The sequence below is a fragment of the Camelus bactrianus genome, chromosome 7 (assembly GCF_048773025.1).
Source record: "Camelus bactrianus isolate YW-2024 breed Bactrian camel chromosome 7, ASM4877302v1, whole genome shotgun sequence".
NCBI classification, from domain to species: Eukaryota; Metazoa; Chordata; class Mammalia; order Artiodactyla; family Camelidae; genus Camelus; species Camelus bactrianus.
In genome coordinates this window covers 16,482,711-16,507,750 of record NC_133545.1, presented here as the reverse complement: position 1 = coordinate 16,507,750, position 25,040 = coordinate 16,482,711, and the positions used below count along the sequence as shown (strand labels likewise).

Genomic DNA, 25,040 nt, shown 5'->3' with positions numbered 1-25,040 from the left:
GGTGATTCTGATTCACGTTAGAGTTTGAGAACCACTAGCCTAGTGGAAATAACATTTAAGCTGAGCTCTGAAGCTGCGCCATTCAGAATAGTAGCCACTGGTGATATGTGGCTATTGAGCCCTCAAAATATGGTTAGTCCAAATTGATTTGTGCTTTAAGTGTAAAATACACATCAGATTTCAAAGGCTTACTAAGGAATAAAGAAGGTAGAATACCTCATTGAGAATTTTCTATAGATCATATGTTGGAATGATACCTACAGGGTTAAATAAAATGTATAATAAAAATTTCACCTGTTCTTGCTTCTTAATATGGCTTTTAGAGTCTTTAAAATTACATATGTGGCTGGCTTTACATTTGGCTTAGACATAGCTGGTCTAAAGGATAACTAGTGGTTCCCCAAAGCAGGGTGGGACTGAAGTGGCAGTGGAGGGGAGGGGTGTCGGGCAAGGCTTCTGTGTAGGATCCAGGGGTCTTGAGTCCAGAAAGAACACGACATGTGCAAGGAAACAAAAGAAAACTGAAGCCTTGCAGGACACATTAAGAATTTTGAAGTGTCCTAAGATCAACAGAAAATAATTCGAGGGTTTTAAGTAGGGTACTCAGTTTTCAGGAAGTTTGTAGCTAATAAATGAGAGCAAGAGGGCTGCAGCTGAATATCTCAAGACTCTCAGAACCAAAGCTCCCTACCACCTGCCCCAAAGATGGTGGGGGTGGAGGCATTTGGTCAGGAAATACTACTGAGAGGGGGCAGGACCCTGCCCATCAGCTACCTCTGCCCCAGGAGGTGAGGCATGAACACCCCCACTAAAGGGAGAAGCAGACACCTGGGAATGGTTTTGTGTTCAGTTCATTTTCAGCTTGGTTAAAGCTGAGAGCTGGAGGAAACATTCCAGAAGAGTCCAAAGTTGAGTAGGAGTTTGATTACAGAGCAGGGACTCTGCAGGGCACTGGCAAAGGTTCAGTGAAGGGAGAGTCAGGGACAAGGAAGTCTGGCACCTACGGGGATTAAAGGGTCTGTCCTTTGAAAGAGTGTGCTGGACAACATCACAGGAAGGCTGGGGTTAGAGCCTGGAGGCTCGGCGTCCGACAGCTCCTGGGGGAGGTGGGGTGGGGGACAGGCTCCCCATTTACCTGTGGCCCAGAGGAGCTTTCCCTTTAAGTCATAGGTCACACACTAGCAGACGTGTCTGGTTTAACTCACATTTTTAAAATGTATTCAAGTTAGTTGCTAGTATTTATATGGGATATCACAAAAATTCACATTTCCAGTTTTTTTGAGGATTGGAAGACCTGAGAACCCCAGTCCATCAGTATCACAGAGTAATGGGCTGGAACTAAGTAGCAGTTACTCCTTTTATTTTTTTATATGAGCTTTTAGGAGCTGAAATGATCACTTTTTTAAAAAAAGACATTTATTTACTCTAAAAACAAAACAGAATCCATAGGTTCTCTGTGGTCTGACTCTAAGTCTTGCATCCTCGCCTGTCTTCAGTTTCAGCAGTCCCAACACCTCTCTGTTCTCCAGAAAAGATCTAAGAATGGTCTGTACTCAGCGAGGCTAGATTATACAAAAGCTTCATCCATGTACACCAGTTGCATCCATTGGAAAAGCATGTATGTTCCCTGCAGTTCACCAGTGTTCCCACCACCTCTGTAGCCCAGCGGCACTGCACCATAGAGACCTGCAGCCCCTGCCTTAAACTTTAAATGAAAGCACTGTGTGTTTCATAAACACTTGTTATACTAGCTTCCACAATGATTAAAATCATAAAGACGCCAAACTGTAAACTGCAAGAGCTCCTTTGTAAATATTCCACAGTTAATTAAATGGGAAAAGTCAGTTGACAGCAAGGAGGAGAGAGGGAAGTGACTTTCTGTTGACCTGAGACAGATGCACTAGTTTGGTACCTATTGCTGTATTAGCCCCCTGTACTCCAGAGTGAGGGAAGGGTGTGTGTTTGTAGAGTCTTTGTGGCTGTAGGATTGTTTCTCTGCTCCTGTGTGTGTGTGTGTGTGTGTGTATACACACACGTGGTAAAAACAAAATGCTTTATTTCTTAAACAAATAAGCAAATATAGCAGGTTAAATACTGCAAAGCTGGGTGATAGGCACCCAAGGATTCGTGATGTTATTGCTACACATTTTTTCCCCTCCACATAGTTCATAATCAAAAGAAGATGAAGGGTCTCTGCCTATAGAATCTGTCCATCATGGCTTCTTCATTTGAAGGGAAAATAGCTTTGTATAGTGTAAAGAGCGTCTTGCTTGTTAAGACACAGTAAGGGCTGAGGTAGAGGAACAACTGATAGCTTCTCTTTTCTCCATCCCCCTCCTCCACCACCACTAAACCAAAACAGTAGATGTTGCATGGGGGTGCATCCAGTTTTTGATGGGCCTAAAGCTTCTACTTCTTGGTGGATTGGGGCGGGCTCTTTGAAAAAACAATACAGAAATGTATTTTGCTGATTAAATACACACACACACACACACACACACACACACACACACACACACACACACACACACACACACACACACACACTCCCTCTTTCCCTCTTTCCCTCTCACTCTCTCTCCCTCTGTCTCTCACATCCATGTGAATTCATCATTTGGTCTCTCCCAGCACCTCAGAAGGGATCTATTCAGGTGAGGGGCCCTGAAGCTTGAGCTTCATTAGTTTCATGATTATTCCGCTTCTGGGGACCAGTAATCACCTAGCAAAACACAGCCCAGTAGTCTTTCATCCCATTCTCTGTTCTTCTGCCACTTGATGCCCCATCTGGGCTGAGGGTGGAGGCATTCCTTTGCCTCTGGAAGTTCTCAGCTCTGCAAGATACCTTCACCTGAGCCCTGAGCCCAGGCACTTCTAGTGACCTGATGCTTCCCTGCTCCACGTGCACTAAATAAAGCATCACACCTGATGCCTGACGAGAAAGGGAAGTCATAAACTGAACCACTGTAGCCTTTCAACCACTTGCAAATCAGCTCAATCTGCTCCCTCCCTCAGGTCCTCTGTTGGCCCTCCACCGAAATAGGAGGCCTTATTTTAAAGACTTCCCCCTGCCCTGCTCCCCAGAATCTCTAGGAATTACTAAAGAAAGGAAGTAACTAGATCTAGATTCCAATTAACTTTGTCACTGATTGTTATATAAGTGAGGGTGAATCACAGTTTAAGTGGACAGAAAATCTCTGGTTAATGGGAGTTGTCAAGAGTGGCAGGAGACCAGGCCCTGATGTTCCCATAATCTGTACTCACCAGCGTGGAAAACGCTGGACTGGAGGTGAAAAGTGCTGGGCTCGTAAACAAGCAACACTTGTCAGCGTAGATCTCTGTCCACTGCAAGGAGAGCGAGCCAGGCCCATGCAGCCAGGCCGCAGATTCTCCAGGGGACAGAGTGGCCCCACGGATCTCTGGGCCAGTGGCTTAACTGAGGGAGTTCAGAAACACTTTAGGATTGCCTGCCTCCCTTTACTAGAGCCTTCTCTGCTGAGATGAGGCTGCATGTGTAGGACAGCTGAAGGGCTGGGAGGAGGAGACAGAACCCCGTTATCAGTGTGCCTCCTCTCACTCCTCCAGCTCCTGGTAATCTGTTTCTACAGGCGGCATCTCTCAGCTGCTTAATTTGATAGCTTGTTTGCTATCAAATTAAGGATTTATTCCTGCCAAAAACTCTATCTTGAGGCAGGTGAGTGATTATTTAGGTGAGTACCATATTGAGTGTTAATGTCGATTTAAATCTCTTTGTTCGAATGTTGAACCTTAGATTTTTCTTATGTGTGGTATAGCCTGTGGCACTGGAGAGCTAGTTGCCACCAATCAATGATGAACCAGCTGAACGTGGTTGTTTATTGAATTCACATGTTTAATAATTTCTATACTAAGGTGAGACTGGTAAATATTTATTCCTCCACCAGAGGAAAAGCAAGGTGAAAAGGATGCCTTCAATCTCGAGTCAGCTGGTAAGAGCTGGGAGTTACCAGCTACTAGTCATCCTTTTAGACATTCACAACTCATTCAATTAAATCCTTTCTTCTCTAAGCAGAAACTGCCTTTTTATCTGGTGGAAGCGCAGCATACCATTAGAATGAAGTGTCCTGTTGTTTTGTGTCATACAATTAACCTATCCAGCCATCAGAAAATTTAAGTCATCTAGGTTCCCTGTAATTAATTCTCTGTAGACTCTGCTCCTGTGTGCTATAGTGTGTGTGAGTTGCCAGATGTCTGATGTCAAAACTGTTCAAGGAATGATTCTGGTTTATTTTAGAAACAGGCTGTTGTAAAGTTGTGCTTCCACTCCCAGGTAGTCAGTCAAATGAAGATTATAACTTAAGACTTTGTTTCACCTCTTTCTAGATATATTGCTGTCACTGAACACTGGCCTATTTGAAAGCACTAAGGAAGCTCCGCTGTCAGGATGTCCAAGTACAAACTGATTATGTTAAGGCACGGAGAGGGTGCTTGGAATAAAGAGAATCGTTTCTGTAGCTGGGTGGATCAGAAACTCAACAATGATGGATTGGAGGAAGCTCGGAACTGTGGGAAGCAACTCAAAGCGCTGAACTTCGAGTTTGATCTTGTATTCACATCCATCCTTAATCGCTCCATCCACACAGCCTGGCTGATCCTGGAAGAGCTGGGGCAGGAGTGGGTTCCTGTAGAAAGCTCCTGGCGTCTAAATGAGCGTCACTACGGAGCCCTGATCGGTCTCAACAGGGAGCAGATGGCTTTGAATCACGGCGAGGAACAAGTGAGGCTGTGGAGAAGAAGCTATAACGTGACCCCGCCGCCCATTGACGAGACCCATCCTTACTACCACGAGATCTACAATGACCGGAGGTATAAAGTGTGCGATGTGCCTGTGGATCGACTGCCCCGAGCCGAAAGCTTAAAGGATGTGCTGGAGAGACTCCTTCCCTATTGGAATGAAAGGATTGCTCCTGAAGTGTTAAGTGGTAAAACCATTCTGATATCTGCACATGGGAATAGCAGCAGGGCACTCCTGAAACATCTGGAAGGTAACCATCTTTATTGCTACTGCTTATTAAAGGTTGCTGCTGTTATGGTTGGGCCTTAATCTAGAAAGGACGCGGTTTCTGAGCTAAGAATGCACAGTTTTCTTCCCTGTTACCTTTTGTCCTTTAAGTCTTTTAAGAATCATTTTGTTCTATCAATCAGAAATCCTGGGCCTTTTACCCATATTATCTGAAGCAGTGATTCTTTAACTTTAATTGGCATCATAATCACCTGGAGGGAGGGAGCATTCCCACCACCACAGGTTGCTGGCCCCACCCTTGCAGTTCCTCAGTCAGTAGGCCTGGGGTATGGCCTGATAATTCGCATTTCTAAGAAGTTTTCAGGTGCGGCTGATGCTGCTGCGTGGGGTTCTCCACTTTGAGAACCACTGATCTAAAAGATCACGTGGCTTTTGTTGTAACAAGATTAAGAGGAGGCTAGGGAGGGAAAAAATTTCTGTAGAAATGGTACCCCAGGTAAATTTTTTTTTGAGTCTTTCAAGATAAGTAAAATTATATAGGCTTGAGTTTTGTTCACGTTCTTGCAACTTTAAACCGTCATGGCTGTGTTTTCAGACCTAGGTTTTCTGAATAGTTGGTTTGTTCCAGTCTTCTCTTCCCAGACCATTAGCCATTGATTGGAAGAAAGTTCGGGGGAAGGAAAGTAAAAGGATGGCTTACTGGAGATAATCAGGAGCCTTAATTTTATTTTAACTCCTTGATGTTGTATTCTAAAAGGTTCTGTATTGTTACCTTCCTTTTAAGTAACATGAACTAAACGAACTCTTCTGAGGCCTTGAGCTTGCCATGTTGGGCACCAGTGATTACACTGTGATCGCACTTTGATGCCTTCTGGGGGTTTCTCACCCCCCTCTCTCCCTTCACTAAATAATCCTGGACGGTGGTGCATTTTGAGTGATCTGCTCTGTCTGGTGTTTTCCTGTCTGTCATCACTGTCAGCAGTTAGAATGCATTAGAATGCATTTCTCCAACATTCCTTTTCAGTCTGCTTTACTTTTCTATTCAAGGCTGTGAAAAAAAATGAAAAGGTTGACATTGTGAAATAAGTGAAAATAGGTTATTGTTAACAAAATGAAGTGGTCTTTATGAGATTTTAATGTAAACCTTTCTGTATGTGTTTTTCCCCCTAATTTTTATAACATGGCCAAGAGCCCAGTCATTACTCATATACCTGATATGCATTAGTTGTGCAGAGATCTAAAATATACAGACTTCATTGGCTGTTAAAAACTTTGTTGGCCAGACATAGTGCTTGATCTGTTTGTGTGTGTGAGTGTGTGTGTGTGTGTGTGTGTATTTTATTTACTCAACTATATAAAGGGTTCTACTCTTCCTTGTTCAGAATAGTCAGATATTTGATTAGGTATCTACACATCACTTCGTCATTGCTGGATGGTAGTACGTTATTGTTTGAAGAGGAGTTGAGGCTCCTCCTGAGACAGCAACACTAAAATTCAGAATTTTAAAGTTTCTGCTAGAAGATGTATTCCATCTCACCAGGCCAACACCTTTTTTCCAGAGATGAGACTGAGATCTCTTTGCGGCCAGGCTCCGTTACCTAAAAAAATACCATTGTCTCCTTCAGGATCCTCTTTTCTTCCCCATCTCAGCTAGGAAATCTCCTTTCAAGGACAATTTCACGCTGTTTAGTACCATTTACTCTTTACCTGTCTTCAGGTTAGATCGCTTAGATTATTCTGCAGCCGCAACCAGAGCCTGTTCTAGATATCCCCCCTGCTAGCATTGGTGATTTAACTGTTTGTTTCTGTTCTTTTTTGAAAGAACGAGGAAGGTTTAACAAAGGGTGGTGAAGAAGACTGTCACCATGTGGGGACGGAGGGAGAATTCCCTGTGGAGGGCAAGGTAACCCACAGAAAAGCTGACTTTCTATATATTTGAGGGAGGTTTTGAAACCATTAATAATTTATTGAAAAAATCAAATTGGAAAACAATCTGGCAGTTCCTTGTGGTGAAGCATAGGGTTACCATATGATCCAGCAGTTCCCCTCCTGGGTACATACCTATATTCATTGCCTAGGTCTACTTTAACAAAGTACCAAAAACTGGGTGGCTTGAACCAACAGTTAATTTTCCCATAGTTCTTAGAGCCGGAAGTCCTAAATCAACGGTCCTGCTCTCTCTAATGGCTCCAGGAGAGAATCCTTTCTTGCCTCTTGTAGTTTCTGCTGTTTGCCAGAAATCTTTAACATTCTTTGGTTTGCAGATGCATCAGTGCAACCCTCTGTCTTCACTTGGTGTTCTCTCTGCATGTGTCTGTTTTTTGTCTGTTTTTCCTTTTATAAGGACACCAATAATACTGGACTAGGACCTACCCCAGGGGCCTCATTTTAACTTGATTACCTCTATAAAGACCCATTTCCAGACAAGGTCATATTCTGAGGTCCTGGAGGTTAACTTCAACATATCTTTTTTGGGGGGGATACAGTTCAACTCATAACAATACTTAAGAGAAATGAAAACGTATATCCACTCAAAAACTTGTACACAAACCTTCAAAGCAGTATTATTCATAATAGCCAAATGTGGAAACAATCCAAATGCCCATCAACGGGTGATTGGATATATTAAATGTGGTATATCTATACAATTAAGTGTTATTCAGCAATAAAAAATGAAGTACTGACACATGCTATAACATGGATGAACCCTGAAATAATTATTACATGAAAGAAGCCAGTCACAGAGGGTCACATATTATAGTGTTATATTTATATAAAATCTCCAGAATAGGCAAATCCATAGAGAAAGAAAATAGATTGTTTCCTAGGGCTAGGGTGGAGAGGGAAGAGAGGTGGGATGAACAGTAATTACTAGTAGGTACAGGGTTTCTTGTCAGAGTGGTGAAAATGTTCTAAAATTGATTGTGGTGATGGTTGCACAACTCTGAATACACTAAAAGCCATTGAATAGTACATGTTAAGTGGGTGAATTGTATGGTATGTAAATTATCTCATTAAAGCTACAAAATAATTTAATCAGTGAGGGTTAAATATGAAAGGACTTGACATTGGCCTAGAAAGCAATAGTTTAGGGCAAATACATGGAAGTGATAGATAACAAAGTAGTCATGCATGGATGCACAGTATAGAATAAAGAAAAAAATTAAAACACAGCTTTAACCACTGGGGCAGAAATGGACTTATGGAGATTGCTGAGAAATTAGCAGGCACTTGTCCTCAAGCTTCATGTAACTTCTTAAAGGTATGTATTTTTTTTTTAAGTTGGATGTATAGAACTAAATTACCTTTCAGAGATTAGTGAAATAGAAGCAACCTTAAATTATAATTCCTATTCTTATCACTATAAATAGGATATATAGAAAATATTTTTATTTAGGGAATAATTGATTTAAAATAGTGATATTCGCGTTAGAAGAGGTGAATTGTACCAAGAGAGTAGGAAGTATGTGTAGAGAAAGGTGTAAGGCTGGCGGATGTTTACAAGAGAGGAGAAGGTTGGTGTACGGAGGGAAAAAGGGAATGGAAATGGTAGCGTTAGTGGCCAGGGAGGATGGTAGACTTTCAGGGGTAAAAATGGCAGAAAAGCCAGAATATGCCATTAGACACAAGCCAATAGCTGGGGAAACAAATGAGGAGGAGTAACGATTACAATTTGTCCATAAGAAAACAAGAGTGGTTTGCAATCCTGGCTCACCCATCTTGGATATGAGAACAACTTTGTTCCTTTTTGGTCTAGAGTACCCCCTGGTGGTACTACTGTTATGGTTCATCAAGTTCTTTGATGTTGCTATGATTCCCTATAGTAACTTCCATGCCTAACATGGAAGAATTACTTCATGTTCCTGAGGTAGACGGCACTAGATATTTTTTTATTTTGGGGGAGGAGGTAATCAGGTATTTATTTATTTATTTGTAATGGAGGTACTGGGGAGAGAACCCAGGACCTTGTGCATGTTAGGCATGCACTCTACCACTGAGCTATATCCTCCCCCAACAGCTGCACTAGATTTTAGGATTACATCATAAAATAATTATCATTTCTTGTCTTAGGAGTGCTCTAAATGCTAATCTCTACTAGTGGAATTTCTCTTAGAGTGTATATTGAAAAATAAGATCCAGGTATTCATATCACAGCTTTAAGAACTAAGCATAAGTGATTTTCCCAAAGATTAGAAGAAACAGTATATGTTATTTCTTCCATGTCATTTCTGTTAATTTAGTGACATTTCAGCTTTTCTAAAATTTATTCTAGATGTAAATGCTCACTGGAGTAGGAATTCCAACATCAGTCCTCTTGTCTTGCATGTCCAGCTTTCCAGAGCTCGTGTTGGAGGGCTTCATGTGGTACTTGATAAATTCCCAATTCAAAAGAAAATATTCTATTGAATTTGGATGCTGACTTTTTAAGACTCCAAAAATTCAGTAAATCTTTCTTACTTTAAGGGAAAGATAATAGATTTTTGCTTTATAGGAAGGATTATTGACCAGTTTATTTGTGTGTGTATGTGTTTATTGCATTAAAGAAATGCCATAAAATTTTCCATCTTAATTACCAATTTATTTTTACTATAAATTTTTATGACTATACACTCCCCATTTTCTGGTTAATACCTGTTATCCCAGTGTGATTATTAGTAGCATCTCTTTTCACTTTCAAAAATGCCCTGGCTTAGATGATAAATTATCTGGTCACCTTATTATAAAGCTTTCACCTGTATTAAGACTGAATCTCTGAAATGGGTGTGACCAGTTTCCATATTTCCTATAAATACAAAAGTTGCTAAATTCTTTGCATTTGTCACAAAATTAAAAATGTGTTGTGGATTGATCTGATCCCTAGTCGTGTTTTCTAGGTATGTCTATGTAAAATTCTCCCCTAAACAAGGTCTTCCAAGGAAGTGGGCAATTTTTCCCATCTTTTCCTTAAACTGCTTAATAGACTTAATGTATTTCTGCTGGGAAGAAGTGTGGTAACTCATCAAATCAATGACAGCATGCTATTATATCATAAAAACACTTTATTGTTTAAAGACTGTAAAGTTGGGGTAGGAACAATGATAGATAACTAATTAAGATATTGGCCTACCCTGAAATCTCCAAGTGCCTTAAGATCTTTCTGCTAAGAATATGCTAGAGTTACTCAGCTACTCTAGATTGTTAAATATCTCAATAACGGAGACTGTTAGTTCTTAAGATGTTATTTTTTTTTTCTCAACTATTTGGTGCTATGATTTTACCCTATAGACAGTCAAATCCTTCCTGACACATCTTCCATTTGTGGAGAAGAAGACAGGTGCTGTTGAAGGAAAATGAAACCCAGGTGGACCTCAGATGGCTTAGCCATGATCCGGATAATTAGTTGGAGTCTTCAGCTCCACCCAAACTCAGTTCATGGAGTCTCCATACACGATTACCACCTGGGCTTTTTTGTTTTAAAATTTGTTCTGAAAAGTAGCCCTTCCTTGATCTATTCTGTTTGGAATACTATATGGTAAGAAGCTGAGTCAAAAGCATCTTTGGCAGGTAAACCATAGAAAAGTAATTGAGTCTTAAATTATTATTGCTGTTACCCTAACATTGTGGTGTGTGAATGGCACCCCCTAATACAGCTATACAAGGTGGCCCTTTTTATTGAGTGCACACTATGTGCTAATCACAGTTCTAGGCATTTTACATACATATCTGATTTCTTGTAAGAACCAGAACAAGTCTCTGAACTCACTGGAAAGCTGTGGTTCATTGCTTTGTTTTACTCTGCTGCTTAGTGTAGCTAGATCATATGCTTAAATTTTCATTTAAGCAATCATTGATCACTAAGCTATTTTGCATAAAGAAACTGCTTTAATTAAAAGGAGCAAACTACTGATAGACTCAACACCATGGATGAATCTCAACTGCATTGTGCTGAGTGAAAGAAACCAGGCTCAAAAAGCATTTTATTGAAAATTCACCTGTTGAAGTCCTTACCCCCAATGCCTCAGAATATGACTATATATGGAGATGGGGTCTTTAAAGAAGTAATGAGGCCATTAGGGTGGCCCTAATCTGATATGATTAGTGTCTTTATAAGAAAAGGAAATTTGGGCACAGACACATGCAGAGAGGAGACCATGTGAAGACATAAGGAGATGACAGCCAGCTACAAGCCAAGGAGAGAGGCCCCAGGGGAAAAAAAAAAAAGAAAGAAAGAAAAACAAACAAACAGAAAAACCCACCTTGATATCTACAGAATTGTGAGAAAATAAATTTATGGGATTTTTTTAAAAGCAAAACAAAACAAAAAGCCCTAAGCATTTTATGATTCCATTTATATGTCATTCAGGAAAAGGCAAGACTGTCTGGTCAGAAAACAGATCAGTGGGGGGAGGGGAGGCTGCAAAGAGGCACAAGGAAATTGGAGGGGAGGGTAGGACTATTCTGTACTAAAAAGGGTGAATTTTACTGTATGTAAATTATTCCTTAATTTAAAAAGACCTGCATTTATCCAGTGAGATGACCATTGTCCCAATGGGGACCTTGCTTTTTGTTTCACAAACAATAGACTAGATGAGTTTGATTGTCAATTAGTAGAATTAAATGGGTTGCTTTGTACCTTTGCCTTTGGAAACTGACCTGGAGGGCATTGTTGGGCTTTCTGGAGGAGTAACTGGTGCTGACTTTATTGAGTACCTAAACCGTGGACAGTTTAAGGAATTACCTATTAAAGTCCTTCTTCATAAGAAGTTATGTATTAGCTGCGGACTGTGAAATTTTATACTCAGGTTGTGAGCTCCTCCAGTAAAGGTTTTTCTGCACCAGAACTATTTCTGCTTGTTTGTCCCCAAATTCTGTAGCCTTACTTGGGTCTTCCATCTGTCCTTTTTTCTTCTCACAATCACCTAGTCTAGGAGCAGGTCAGCAAGGACCTCCTGGAGTCAATGCAGGAGATAATACAGTGAGAGGCAAGGGTTACTGATTCGGAGCTAGTGACTCTCATGTATAAGAATTGCGAACACAGGAACCACACGTCAGTGCTTGGGATAGGCTTCTTGTCTCATGAGGAAGGTCTCTACCCTATCAAATTATAGAATATCTTTCTCTATAAATTATATATAACTTTGGGATTGCTTTATTTCTATTTATTTTTATTATTTATTTGTTTTTATTGCAATATAGTTGATGTACAATATTATGTTAGCTTCATGTGTACTACATAGTGACTTGGTATTTGCATACATTGTGAAATGATCACAATGTTAAGTCTAGAAACCATCTGTCCCCATACAAAGTTATTACAGTATTATTGACCATTTTCCTTATGCTGTATATTGCATCCTCACAGCTTATTTACTGTATAACTGGAGGTTTGTACTTCTTAATTACCTATGTCATCCCCGACCTCCCTCCCATCTAGCAACCACCCATTTTTTTCTCTGTATCTGTAAGTTTGTTTTCATTTTCTTTTGTTTGTTTTGCTTTCTAGATTCCACATATAAGATCAAACAGTATTTGTCTTCCTGTGACTTATTTCACATATCTTAATATCCTCTAGATCCATCCATGTTGTCAGGAATGGCAAGGTTTAATTTTTTATGGCTGAGTAGTATTCCATAATATGCACTGTATCTTCTCTATCCATTCATCGATTAATGAACACTTAGTTTGTTTCCATATCTTGGCTATTGTAAGTAATGCTGCAGTGAACATTGGTGTGCATATATTCTTTTTGAATTAGTGTTTTTGTTTTTTTTGGATAAATACCCAGAAATGAAATTGCTAGATCACATGGTAGTTCTATTTTTAAGTTTTCGAAGAACCTCCATGCTGTTTTCCACAGTGGCTGCACCAATTCACAATCCCACCAACAGTGCACAGGGTTCCGTTTTCTCCACATCCTTGCCAGCACTTGTTACGTGTTGTCTTTTTGATGGTAGCCATTCTGACAGCTGTGAGGTAGTATCTCATTGTGGTTTTAATTTGAATTTCCCTATTTGATTGTTATTGTTTAGTATCTTCTCATGTATCTGTTGGGCATTGTATGTCTTCTTTGGAAAATGTCTATTCAGGTCGTCTGCCCATTTTTTAATCAGGTTGTTTTTTTTGTATTGAGTTGTGTGAGTTCTGTTTATTCTGGATATGAACCCCTTATTGGATGTATCGTTTGCAAATATACTTTTCCATTCAGAGTGCTACCTTTTTGTTTTGTTGATAGTTTGCTTCTCTGTGCAAAAGCTTTTCAGTTTGGTGTAGTCCCATGGATTGCTTTACTTTTAACTTGATAGTAGTTCTTAATCCCTTTAGAAGAAAGGAGACTTAAAACAGACATAAGAAATATTTTACAGTAAGAAAATTCCTACTTAAAGGACTGCTTTCCTGACTTTTGGTAACTGAAACACTTAACCTCTGCTGCACTCACAAGTCCAGATTAAAGCAGGGCCCAGCTCTCATAAAGCACCACCATGAAAACTCCTAACCCAGGTTTAGCATCTAACAGCACCCTGTTCCATAGTGTTCCAGACGGGCGTGTGTTTCTTTCTCTGTGGTTGGCATAATCACTTCCTGTTTGTTTCCTGCTGGCCCACAGTGAAGGAACAGCCAGGTACTGAACTGAAACATTGGATGTAGTTTGCGTCTCGCCAGCGGAAGTCAGTTGTTTAGTCTGGGTTCAAGCACAGGACTGGGCAGTTTCAAGTTTAGCATAAGAGTGGTGTGCAGGATGGGCAGACTTGACCACTGAAGAACTGTGTGCAGCTGCACACATAAGAAGGCAAAGACGTGGTGAGGTGGAATTAGAAAGTCAAGGAGGAAAAGTCAGCCAGCACTTTCCAAGGGGACGGGGACTGACAAGTCCGTCACCTTTGGCATTTCATCTTGGGATATTTTCAGAAGCAGCGAAGTCAGGCCTCTCTTCTGTGAAGCTAGTTCTTATCTAGTGGTATGGTTAAGTTTTCTCTTACTGTCAGTGTAATGATTTATAGAAATCTTCATTTTTAAAAGTTGTAGGCCATTTAACTATAAAATTCAATGAACAATGGATTCTTCCCTCTTCCTTATTCTAAATTAGAGGCTGTTATCTGTCATGTTACACTATTCAAATAACCTCTTTCCAATTGTTCTTGAAGTTGTGCATATATAACATTCAGACCTAAAAGAATTATCATCACAAATAGGAAAATCATTTATGAAATTCAGAATCTTGTGTCAACTCTTATTTTGGCCATAGAGGAATACAGAATTCTTACCACAAATCGCCCATTGTGGGGGTTTGAATTGTGACTTATTTGATTGGGAAAGGAAAGTGGGGCATGGGTAGCAACTCACAGTAGAATGATTTGATCCCAAATGAGTTGTTTCTCTCTTTCTGTAATTCCCCAAAATATACATTATAGATTTGGAGTTTCCTCTTGTCCTGTAACAAATCTGTCTCCCTGAGCATCTTTTCTCTTGTTTCTTGATACTCAAAAGATTTTGAGCAAACAATTTGGAGAAAACCAAAGAAAATATATAGAAGACAAATTTATTTTGAATTGTTTACTTTATGAGCACTAAATGCAAATAACCTTTTTTCCCAGCCTTTTTAACCTTCTCTTTTTCTCTTAGTAAGATAATAAAGGAAACACAATCATTAATCAAGGCTTCAACAGTGAAAGACTAGATTTAATTTGAAAGCTCAGAGAGTTCGGATTCGTTCATTTCAGCTGTGTGCTGAGGGGCCATTAAATCAGGAACTGCAGTATTCTTTGGTACGGATACAGCACCTAGAATTGGACACACACAGTCGTAATTTCTGAGGCACAAACGTCTCCATTTTGATCTCTTTCTAAAACTGAGCCAATCCTATACCCCTGACAAAGTCCTCCAAGTGCTTTCACATAGAGGCTTCGTGGGTTAAAGTTTTTAGTTAATATTTTATTCCTAATAGTCTTTATTTATAGATAAGAAGTGGATTCATATAATACATATAGTTGGACTGTTGGATCATAAAGCTAAATAATTTCTGGATCCTAGCAGCCAACACATGATAGAGTTCCTTACAGTTGAACAAGCATTTACTCAATTCTTGCAGTGTGTAAGACACTATTCTAGGAGCATGGGTGACACAAGGGTGGAGAAAATGTGGTCCCTGTACTCAAGGGACTTACAATCCTGGTGGGAGAAGTGAGCATTTGCACAGCTACCTCTAACAGAAGGTGAAGTGGGAATGCTACCGTAGAGTACATGCAATGATCTTAATGACCACGGTTCCTGTTCCTGCTACAGTGACTCAGGGGAGTCATCCTAGGTACAGGTTTAACTTCCTGAAGTTAGCTCTGTTTGCAGAAAATGAAATCTGAATTGTTGGCTTTGAGTTACTCCTTTGACTTAGCACTGAACTTTCATTATTTCTTGCTTGAAATATCCCAGTCATTTAAATGGATTGCAGTTAACTCCCAGATGCTTCTACATGATGTTTCAAAAATGAAAGATGATGTTGAGGGAGGGTATAGCTGAAGTGGTAGAGTGCATGCTTAGCATGTACGAGGTCTGGGGTTCAATCCCCTGTACCTCCACTAAAAATAAACAAACAAATAAATAAAATAAATTACCTCTCCCCCCAAAAATAAGTTAAAAATTAAAAAAAAATTAAAGACAATGGTTGGGAGTTGGAGAAGGGTTAGCTACAGAGAGGGAGTGATGGAGAGGGGTTGATGCAGGAGTAAATGTTTCCCTTCAGAACATTCTTGGATGCTGTATTAAAAAATTTAAGCCAGTTATCAGACGAAGGATGTGATATCTGGCCACTCATTTTAACTTCTATATGATGTTCCAGTTAATGAGTTTGTACTATGATATTACATAATATAGTATTGATTCAGTTTGGTTTAATCCAGTGCAGATGCATTATTCTAGCCTTAGGAGTTCTGCTTGCTTAACTTTCTGAGGACAAAGAATGTGGCTTATGCCCAAATTCAGTAATGAGTAATGGCTTCATTGTGGTTTTTCCTAATTTGTTATTTTAAAACTGCAGTCGCTTAAGTCTTATTGACTGATTATTAACTAGTCTAAGTATCTTAAATATTTATAAGTAATTAGTCTGCTGTGTGAATGGCTTGAGTAGTCATTAAAGTGGAATGTCAACTTTAATCTGTTTATTGGAAACATTTCTATTTTTGTTGAGCTCTCCTTTCTTTATAGGTGAAATGTTACAATTCTCGTATATAGGCCTTTGTTTAGTTGACTCTTTGATATGATCCTGCACAAAAGTGGGTTGTTATCTAAGCCATAGACATGAGCTTGAGAGTGGTGCTTTTAAAGAAAGGGCTTGTTAGATCTGCTTTGAAATGAAGCCATGGTCAAATGAGTTCCATGTGTCCCCCAAAGACCTAGAACTCTTTTCTGAGGTCATAGACTGCAACCCCTAAACCTCCCATCATGATCCCAGCGTGTTAGCTATTTCAAGGGGATCAGACAAATCTGCTTTTCCCTTTACTAGTCTTGAAAACATGAGAATACCGGGTGCTGGTGTCCAGTTAGCTCTCAGCCTTTCACAAGGGCAGTGCATGAACACAAACTTTCCCCTCTCTCCTTATGCTGTGGTGGAAACAGCTCTCAACAAGTCAGATGACCAGAGTTGAAGTCCTGGGATTTGGGAATTAAAAACAAAACAAGTCCAGTATTTACTACCTTGACAGTCTTGTGACTTGAGCAGTTTTATTTAACTTCTCTGGATCTGTTTTCTGGGTTTTTTTTTTTAAACAGATTTATTGAAATATAATTCACATACCATACAGTTCGCCCATTTAAAATGTACAGTTCAGTGGCTTTTCACAGAGTTGTATATTCAGAGAGTTGTCCATCTATCACCACAGTCAATTTCAGAACATTTTCATTACCCTCAAAAGAAACCCTATACCTCGCTGTCACTTCCCAGTCCTCCCGTTCCCTCCAGCCCTAGGCAAGCACAGATCTATTTATGTCACTATAGATTTTCCTATTCTGGACATTTCATAGAAGTGGAATCATACAATATGTCCTCCATTGTGACTGCCTCCTTTCACTTGGTGTACTGTTTTCAAGGGTCATCAGTGTTTAGCAATGTATCAGCACTTCATTCCTTTTTATTGATAAATACTATTGCATTGTATGGATATATTGCTTTTAATTTATCCATTCAGTTTACGGACATTTAGGCTGTTTCCAGTTTTTGTCTGTTACGTATAATGCTTATGTGAGGCTTCGTGTACAGGTTTTTGTGGGGACATGTACTCATTTCTCTTGGTTTTATACCTAGGAAATTGTTGGGTCACATGGTAGGTAATTCTGTGCTTCACTGAGGAATTGCCAGATTGTTTTTCCAAAGATTCCCCAGCATTTTATACGCTTAATTTTACAGTGTATTAGAATTCCAGTTTCTCTATATCCTTGGTGGTCACCTGGCTCTGAACTGCATGCTGTTGAATTCCATTCTGGCTGTATTCAAGGGATGTGTCCGGCTGACAGATCTGACCTGACAGAGCCAGAGGGCTCTTAGAAGCCAAGGCAGTCATCTCCCAGCTAAACAGCTGACTGTCTGGTCTGAATTTATCTTTTCTTGCCAGCTTTAGTTTGGAATGGTAATCTTGTGTACGGTTGCAGTGTGGGGATAGGGGCTTAGCAGGACAAAGTAGTATTTCAGTAGCCTACCCTTTATTTTTATTTTATTTTTGTGTGTGTGGGGTAATTAGGCTTATTTATTCATTTATTTATTATTATTATTTTTTAATGGAGGTACTGGGGATTGAACCCAGGACCTGTGCATGCTAAGCATGCACTCTACCACTGAGTTATACCCTACCCCCTAGTAGCCTACCCTTTAAATCTTCTACCTAGAAGAGAGTTCCTTGTAGAGAAAGAAGAAACACTTGTTGTGCTATACTGTTCCGTGTATGTTCTCTTTCTTTTTTTTAATGGAGGTACTGGGATTGAACCCAGGACCTCGTGCGTGCTAAGCACGTGTTCTGCCACGGAGCTATACCCACCCCCGCCATGCATGTTCTCTTTTAAGTCCATTCCTCCTACCCTACACCCTTTGTAATGGTGGTAGAGGAAGAGTGTGTGTTTCTTTTCTTAACTTGACAGAAGGAATGGAGGCCCAGAGAAGTTACTTGCCTAAAACTATATACGAGTTAGTATATTGAAGGGGACTGGCAGAGGAGAAGATGGGTTGTGTACTTGGAAGGGGTCTGACTTCCAAGTTAGGATTCCTTCTATCGTTTCATAGCTGTTTGAGTATATGATTGTGTATAAGAGTTCTTAGGTAGCTCTTCTGGACCTAGAAATGAAATTCTAATAAAGAATCACCCTAGTGGTTGGAACCCAGTACTGTGATTCTGTGGCTAGTGTTCATAGTTATGACCATTGGTTAATTAAAATGATGAGGTGTATTGATAGTTAACTGCTAATAACTTATTCTGCCATCATCACCTTCCAAGTAAAGATGGACCCTTGAACTGCTCTCAGAACTTGATCTACCTAGGTCTTTTTTGTTAACATAGAGCAGAATCATATGGTTAGAATTTAGAAGTCTGTGTAATAAGTGTGTATGTTAAAGTAGATAATTTGAATAGTTTCGGTTGCCTTTTAATTAACTTAACTTCATCTCTTTAGGTCTCCTCTCTTCTCTTTCCTGGTTTTTTATTCAGAGAAACTTGAAAGGCATGACATTGTACAGTAGTAACAGATACCTGGGTTTAAATCCAAGCTTTGTTCTTTACTGTGTGTGATCTTGAGTTGCTTGTTTAACCACTCTGTGTCAGAAATTGCTACATGGAAAAATAATAGTGCATATCTTCCTAGGATTGCAGTGACGATCAGATAAGTTCATACACATTAAGTACTTAGAAGAGGACCTGGCATGTGGAATGTCCTCAGTCCGTGTTGGCTGCTTATTGTTAAAAGCACTCATAACTGATAATAAACATCTTACCACCACTGCTGCTACTACCCTTACTACAACTCCAACTCTTCTGGTCAAAGTTGAACAACCTATGATTCAGATTATTTAAAAAAGAATTGAAGGTGATTTGTCCATTACACATACCTTCTTCTCCTAGCAGGTGGGATGTTAAGGTATGACAAGAGAACAAGTCCTGTTCCCAAGTCCTGCCCATCAGTCCTTTCCTAATTCCCCTTGACTGTGCTTCCTACGAATCTAGGAAGTGTTCCTCCTTGACTGGATCTAGCCCAGGGCATTGCATGCTCGCTCAGTGTTGGAAGACCAACAACTTTCTAATCACCTGAACCACATCCAGAGGTTAATTTTAGCCAAGGTGGGGACAATGTATAAAAGGAAAAAACCAGAAAACCTTCCTAATTCACTTTCAGATTTTTCAAGATTGATTTCTGTGGAAAACCAGTTCTACAAATGTAGTTATGGAGAGAATAATTTTCACTCCTTTAAAATTTAGATAGAAGACAACCAAGAACAGGTGGCCCCCAAAAGGTATTTACTGTCCAAAGAGTTGATGTAATGTGAATTTTTGTCTTAGCTTTTTTTTTTTTAAACTTATGGGAAGTCCTTGGTTTCCAGCAACCATAACTGGAATCCCTCACAGTATCTGTTGTGGTTCCAAACATGCAGTTAATATGGGACTAAGTAAATGTGCACTTAAACAATTAAACAGAGCTTCCTCCTGCATTGTCTTTAATGCCTTGTTCCTTCCTCTCTTCATCTTCAGGTATCTCAGATGAAGACATTATCAACATTACTCTTCCTACTGGAGTCCCCATTCTCCTGGAACTGGACGCGAACCTGCATGCTGTTGGGCCTCACCAGTTCCTGGGTGACCAAGAAGCTATCCAGGCAGCCATTAAGAAAGTAGACGATCAAGGAAAAGTAAAACGAGCTGACAAATAAAGTCTTTCCCAAGTGCGGGCTCCGAATAGCTGCAGAAGGAGTAGCATGCAGTGTGTTATGGGTGCTGATCTCTTTTTTTTTCCCCCTCTGATTTTTCCTGATTTTTTCAGATCTAAGCTGTGGGCTAGAGTTTGTATAGGTAACTAGGTAACTTATGTGGCCCAGATATAGGGTTTAGGATGCCTGAGTGCTTATGTCATAAGCCTTATGCATTAGCTCCTGCTGGCCCCGTTTGAATTAGTCACTAAGTAGTAACCAGTGGGGCTTAATCAGTGTCATAAGTTTCTGAGACGGGAGAGCAGCAAGTGGAGGTAAAGTTTAAGGTATTCCTCATTCAGTAAATCAGTATTGAGTCATCATGGACAGGCACTACGTACTCCAATAAGTAGATTACTTTTACTTGTATTGAGACTTTCTGGGATGATAGTAAGAAGATATTAAATAATATGCTATACTGAAGTATTTATTACTAGTCTTTTCCTCTAGGAAAAGGGATGCTTTGACAGTTAAGACCAGAGGCCCATTAAATGGGAAAGTCATAGATGGATTCCTCCAAGACAGCCAACAACAAACAACAAGGCCCTTTGCCTTGTCTCTAGTCTGGAAACATCCTGTTTGACTTTTGGTGGAATTCCTTTTTGGCTGCTAGAAGCAGCAGCATGTAGACAGCTATAGCTGCTTGTGTTCTCTCTCTCTCTCTTTTTTTTAACTTTGATCCTCAGGTACTTAAAATTGGTTTAAAAATAAGGAATGTGACTGAAAGTGATACCCCCAAGTGTTTTCGTATGTTTCATAAATATTAGATGAAGGCTCCTGAACTAACCTCTGCTCTTCCTGTAGCACAAACAGTTGTGCTTATTTCAACACACAGATACTCTTAATTCTCTATAAATTGAAGGGTCAGGTCAGGGGGAAGGTAGGATATAGTGAGTGTAATGTTTTTCACTTGTCACATACATTTGTTCTTTATCTGCTGGAGATATAACATTATGGTTTGTAGACTGGAGTATTCAGGGTAGGCCACAGACAGAATTGGCTGCTTATCAATCTTAATGATGCAGAATGTTTTTAGATATGTAAGTCATCCTTTCTTTAAGCTCTCACCTTATTTCAAAGCAAGTAAAATATATTTCAATGATAAAGTCATGTAAACAATTTACAACTGTAATAGCTGTTAAGAGATGTCACCAATTTTTCACGGTTTTCCATTGGTGGATTAGTTTATTTGTATCCATTTTATAGTCAAACTGGCATTAGAAGGAAACTAATTCTTAAACGCTTGCTACTGCTTGGTCTCCACTGATCCTTAAATCAAGACCTAGAGCATCTGCTGATGAAGATGGCTGAAAAGAAGAGATGAACCTGGTTTGCTCACAGCCACCCACGTCTGTGATGCATAAGGACGCGGAGTGTGGATGCTTTACATTTCTGACTGACTTCTGGTTTCTCCACGGCAGTTCTTCTTTTCACAGTCCTGCTGCCTAACCAAATAACGCTCTTTAGAATTCAGAGATCAAGACCAAGAATGCAACTTCCAGATCTTCCTAGAATTCCAAACCTATGGCTAAGTTGCAACTCAGACCATTTTTGGACAGCTTCCTCTCTGGAATTGGCCTCTGAATTTTCCAGCCCAAGTGGTGATCATGTCTTAACGCAGCTCAAGATCCTAGAGTTGGATCCTTCCCTTGTCCTGCATCTAGACGTCCACCGCCAGAGGACCCCTGGCAGCATGATGTGCTTCTGCGCACAAAGCTGTGCTCACACCCAGTCACCTTGGAATCTCACAGGCTTCCTAAGATAGGGATAATTTTTGCTGACACTTTCTGGTACAATTTGGTTTCATTGTTTTTTGAGATCTTGGCTGAAATAAATGAAGAGCTATTTATGAAAACTTTTATGTAAAATTATTTTTAACAACTCCAGCACTTCAGTCTTGAGACCACCGAGTGAACCTGTTTTTGTTGCATGGCTTAGAATTTTGGATGTATGTATCTTGAAGGCTTCCTATATCCTCATCTTGGAATCCTTCTGTACTATGTCTAACTGGGACAAAAAAAAAAGGAGGGTTTTTTTTTTTTTTTTTTCCTTAAAGAGGTAGTAACTTATCTAGTAATTTGGTCCTTGGAGGGGGCAGCCCGTCCTGCTGCCAGGTTGGACTTGCCCTGGAGCCAACCAGACACATCTTCGCCCAGACTGAAATGATTGTTCCATGCGAGTCCAGTAAGGGCTGTAGCAAAATGCTACTCCTAGAGTTTTAGTTTTTAAATGTCTCAGATGAGTACTGTATCCCAGCACACTGAGAGTTTGTCTTCTGAAAGAACAGAGATTCTGCCTCAGAAAATGGAGGTTCTTGCATCGTCTAGTACTAATCCGAGCACTTTATTAACAGAGCATCCTTGGTTAGAATACATTATGTCATGTATGTTTCCCTGATAAGCTATACAAGGAAGACTTCTTATCATGATCTGGCTATTTCCAAGCTTAGCCAGATTCTTTTGCCCCAGATTTGCAGATTATTTCTCATCTTGGGTCATGACCACATTTATTGAAATGCAGTCCCTACCTGTGCACATTAATGGCAGTGGTCATTTGTCTTCTAGCTGGCCTGGGAAGCCTCCCCATGCTCTATAACTTTGTGGCTAAAATGCTTTTTTTGGTCAGTGTGTGAGTCGGTTAAAGCCAGTCACCACTGGGCAGCAGTTGGCCAACTTGGTGGCCAAAAGCAGAAGCTGCCCTAATCATGATGACACTCCCAGGAGAGTCTAGAAAGTCAGAGGTCACGTACTTGCCCTTTTCATACTATGTAGTTATAGTTGTTTTTTTTTTAATTTTCCTAGCCCCTTTCTGTTTATGACAAAATGAAATAGGGGCACCAGCTTTACTAGACAGAAGATTCATCACCCTCAGAGTCATGTTTAATTCGTTTTTATGCTTTCCCAAGCGGCAAGACTCTTTTCAAAGTTCAGCTTCCCTTTTACCTGGAAAGTCTCTCATATTTTCTTCTCCCCTCAGAAATACACCAAAATTGCCTCAACACTGCAGAGGCTGATAGTCTATCCTGTTTTTGTCTTTTGCATAATTGGATTTTGCAAGCTTGGGGCTCACTTACAGAACCCCATCCATTGTATGAAATCACACCTTGCCTCAGCAGATCTGGCCCTGGCAGGTGCCACATTATGCTGTAGCCTGAGGGCTTCCACGTTAGATCGTGAGGGAACTTTAAACCACTGATTCCAAGTGGAATATGAAACATGCAAACCATAAGAATATTTTAATCATACAACCTCCTCTAATGACAAAGCTATTTGGCAAAATGATAGGGTTAAAATCACTCTTTTCCCACAATTTGTGAAGTTTTCTCATTTGGAAGATAATATAGCTGTATAGTCTAGCCTTTAAGACAATGGGACCTTAAGTTGCCAAAAAAAGTTAAAGCTCCTTAGACAAAAAAATCTAAAGTTCCTTAAAGTTTTTAAAGGTAAGTTAATTGTCACCATCCCTTTCTATTTTCACATAATAGAGCCACATCTTATTTGCCTTAATTATTTGAGTTGGAGGGGGCCATTTAAGGTTATGCTTGCTCTGATTTGATAGGAATACATTAAAAAAATCTTTTTATTATAAAAATTTTTAAGCATCCACAGAAGCTGAGAGTGTAAATAGCACAAAGAACACTCATGTACCCATCACCCACTACCTCCTCATTAACTTAAGACCACTATTAATGTATATCTTCTCACTCTCCCCACTGGATCGCTTTCAAACAAGTGCCAAACATCAGACAGGATTTTGAGAAGGAAAACACCTTAAATAGACTTCAACCAGTCAATGTGGAAGCCACAGTAATCTGTTCTGAACTTTGTCCTCTTTGATATTCTGGAGAAACGGCCATCACTAAGTTGTCCATTTCGCGTTCTCTGTGTAGTCGCATTATCTCTGGTTGCTGTTTAGAGGGCTGTTAGTTGTTATGTGTAACTTCTGTGGGATAAGTGGGGATGATTTGGTAACACTGATGTTAAATTCAAGTTTTTAAAGATGAAAATGTTCCTGAGACTATTTTTAAGAAGTAACTCTGAATTTCATAGGTTTAAAAAAATGAGCAAATTTGTTGATGTTACTGTAAATTAGGTTACTCTCAATGGGAGGAAAGAGACAACAGAGGAAGATAAGGAACCCTGTGTTACTAGTTTTGAACTGGAGATATCTGTATGAGTGTGTGTGTTTTGTGTGTGTGTGTGTGTGTGTGTATTTTGCTCTCTCTTTCATCCCAGCACCACCCCACCCCCATTCCCATGCTGGCTCTGTCCTCTGAAAGGGCCTAGAAGCCATAAGCTGGTCATAAAGAGCACACCTAGTTCCCAACACTATTCCCCAGAACCAGGGATGTTTGGGAAAATCATTGATTCCAGGTGAGCTTAGAGCATCTTGAGGCAGAAAAGGAGAAAATGCCCAAAGTCTGGTGGGACACTAAAATCGGCTTCAAGTGCCAAATTTGGGACAGTTTGCGATTAGAGAAAATAACGATAATGGATTGTAGAACATTGTCTTAGTCTGCTCAGGCTGTTGTAACAAAACACCCCACACTGGGTGGCTTAAACAACAGACATTTCTCAGAGTTCTGGAGGCTGGGAAGTCCAAGGTCAAGGTGCTGGCAGATTTAGGGTCTGATGGGAACCCTCTTGCTGGTTTTCAGACAGACGCCTTCTTGCTGTGCCCCCACTGGGTGGAGGGAGGGGGCCTCTGGTCTCTTCCTCTTATAAGAGCGCTAATCTCATCTTGGGGGATCCACCCTCATGACCTCATCTAAATCTCGTTAACTCCCAAAGACCCCACCTCCAAATACCATCACACTTGGAATTAGGGCTTTAACACTTGAACCTTAATTGGATATTTTAATTTAAGTTATAAAGGACATTTGAGGGGGCTGAAAAACTTAAAGGTGAGGTGTCATGATGTCTGCAACTCACACTCAAATGGTTCAGCCCACACAATGGCTCTATATCAAGAGAGACAGAAAGCAAATATGGTAAATGTTAAAATTGGTCAACTGAGGAAAGAGTTTATAATGCCAAAAAAGCTGTTTTTCCAGTTTTTCTGTAGGTTTGAAATTTTTCCAAAAGTGACAGGAGAAAAAAAATTGATAAAGAAGCAACTAAAACAACCTTA

The 25,040-nt window shown here is 40.0% G+C and overlaps 1 protein-coding gene across 1 annotated transcript in view; it reads left to right on the top strand.

Moving 5' to 3' along the window:
- The window catches only part of BPGM (bisphosphoglycerate mutase), a 28,959-nt gene extending 7,194 nt beyond the window's left edge, over positions 1 to 21,765 (top strand). Inside the window, exons 2-3 of the mRNA XM_010947515.3 lie at positions 4,360 to 5,021; positions 19,696 to 21,765. Coding sequence (XP_010945817.1) covers positions 4,421 to 5,021; positions 19,696 to 19,874 — 780 coding nt within the window. The 5' untranslated portion in view covers positions 4,360 to 4,420 and the 3' untranslated portion in view covers positions 19,875 to 21,765. The remainder of the gene's footprint in view (positions 1 to 4,359; positions 5,022 to 19,695) is intronic.
- The last annotated feature ends 3,275 nt before the right edge of the window (positions 21,766 to 25,040 follow it).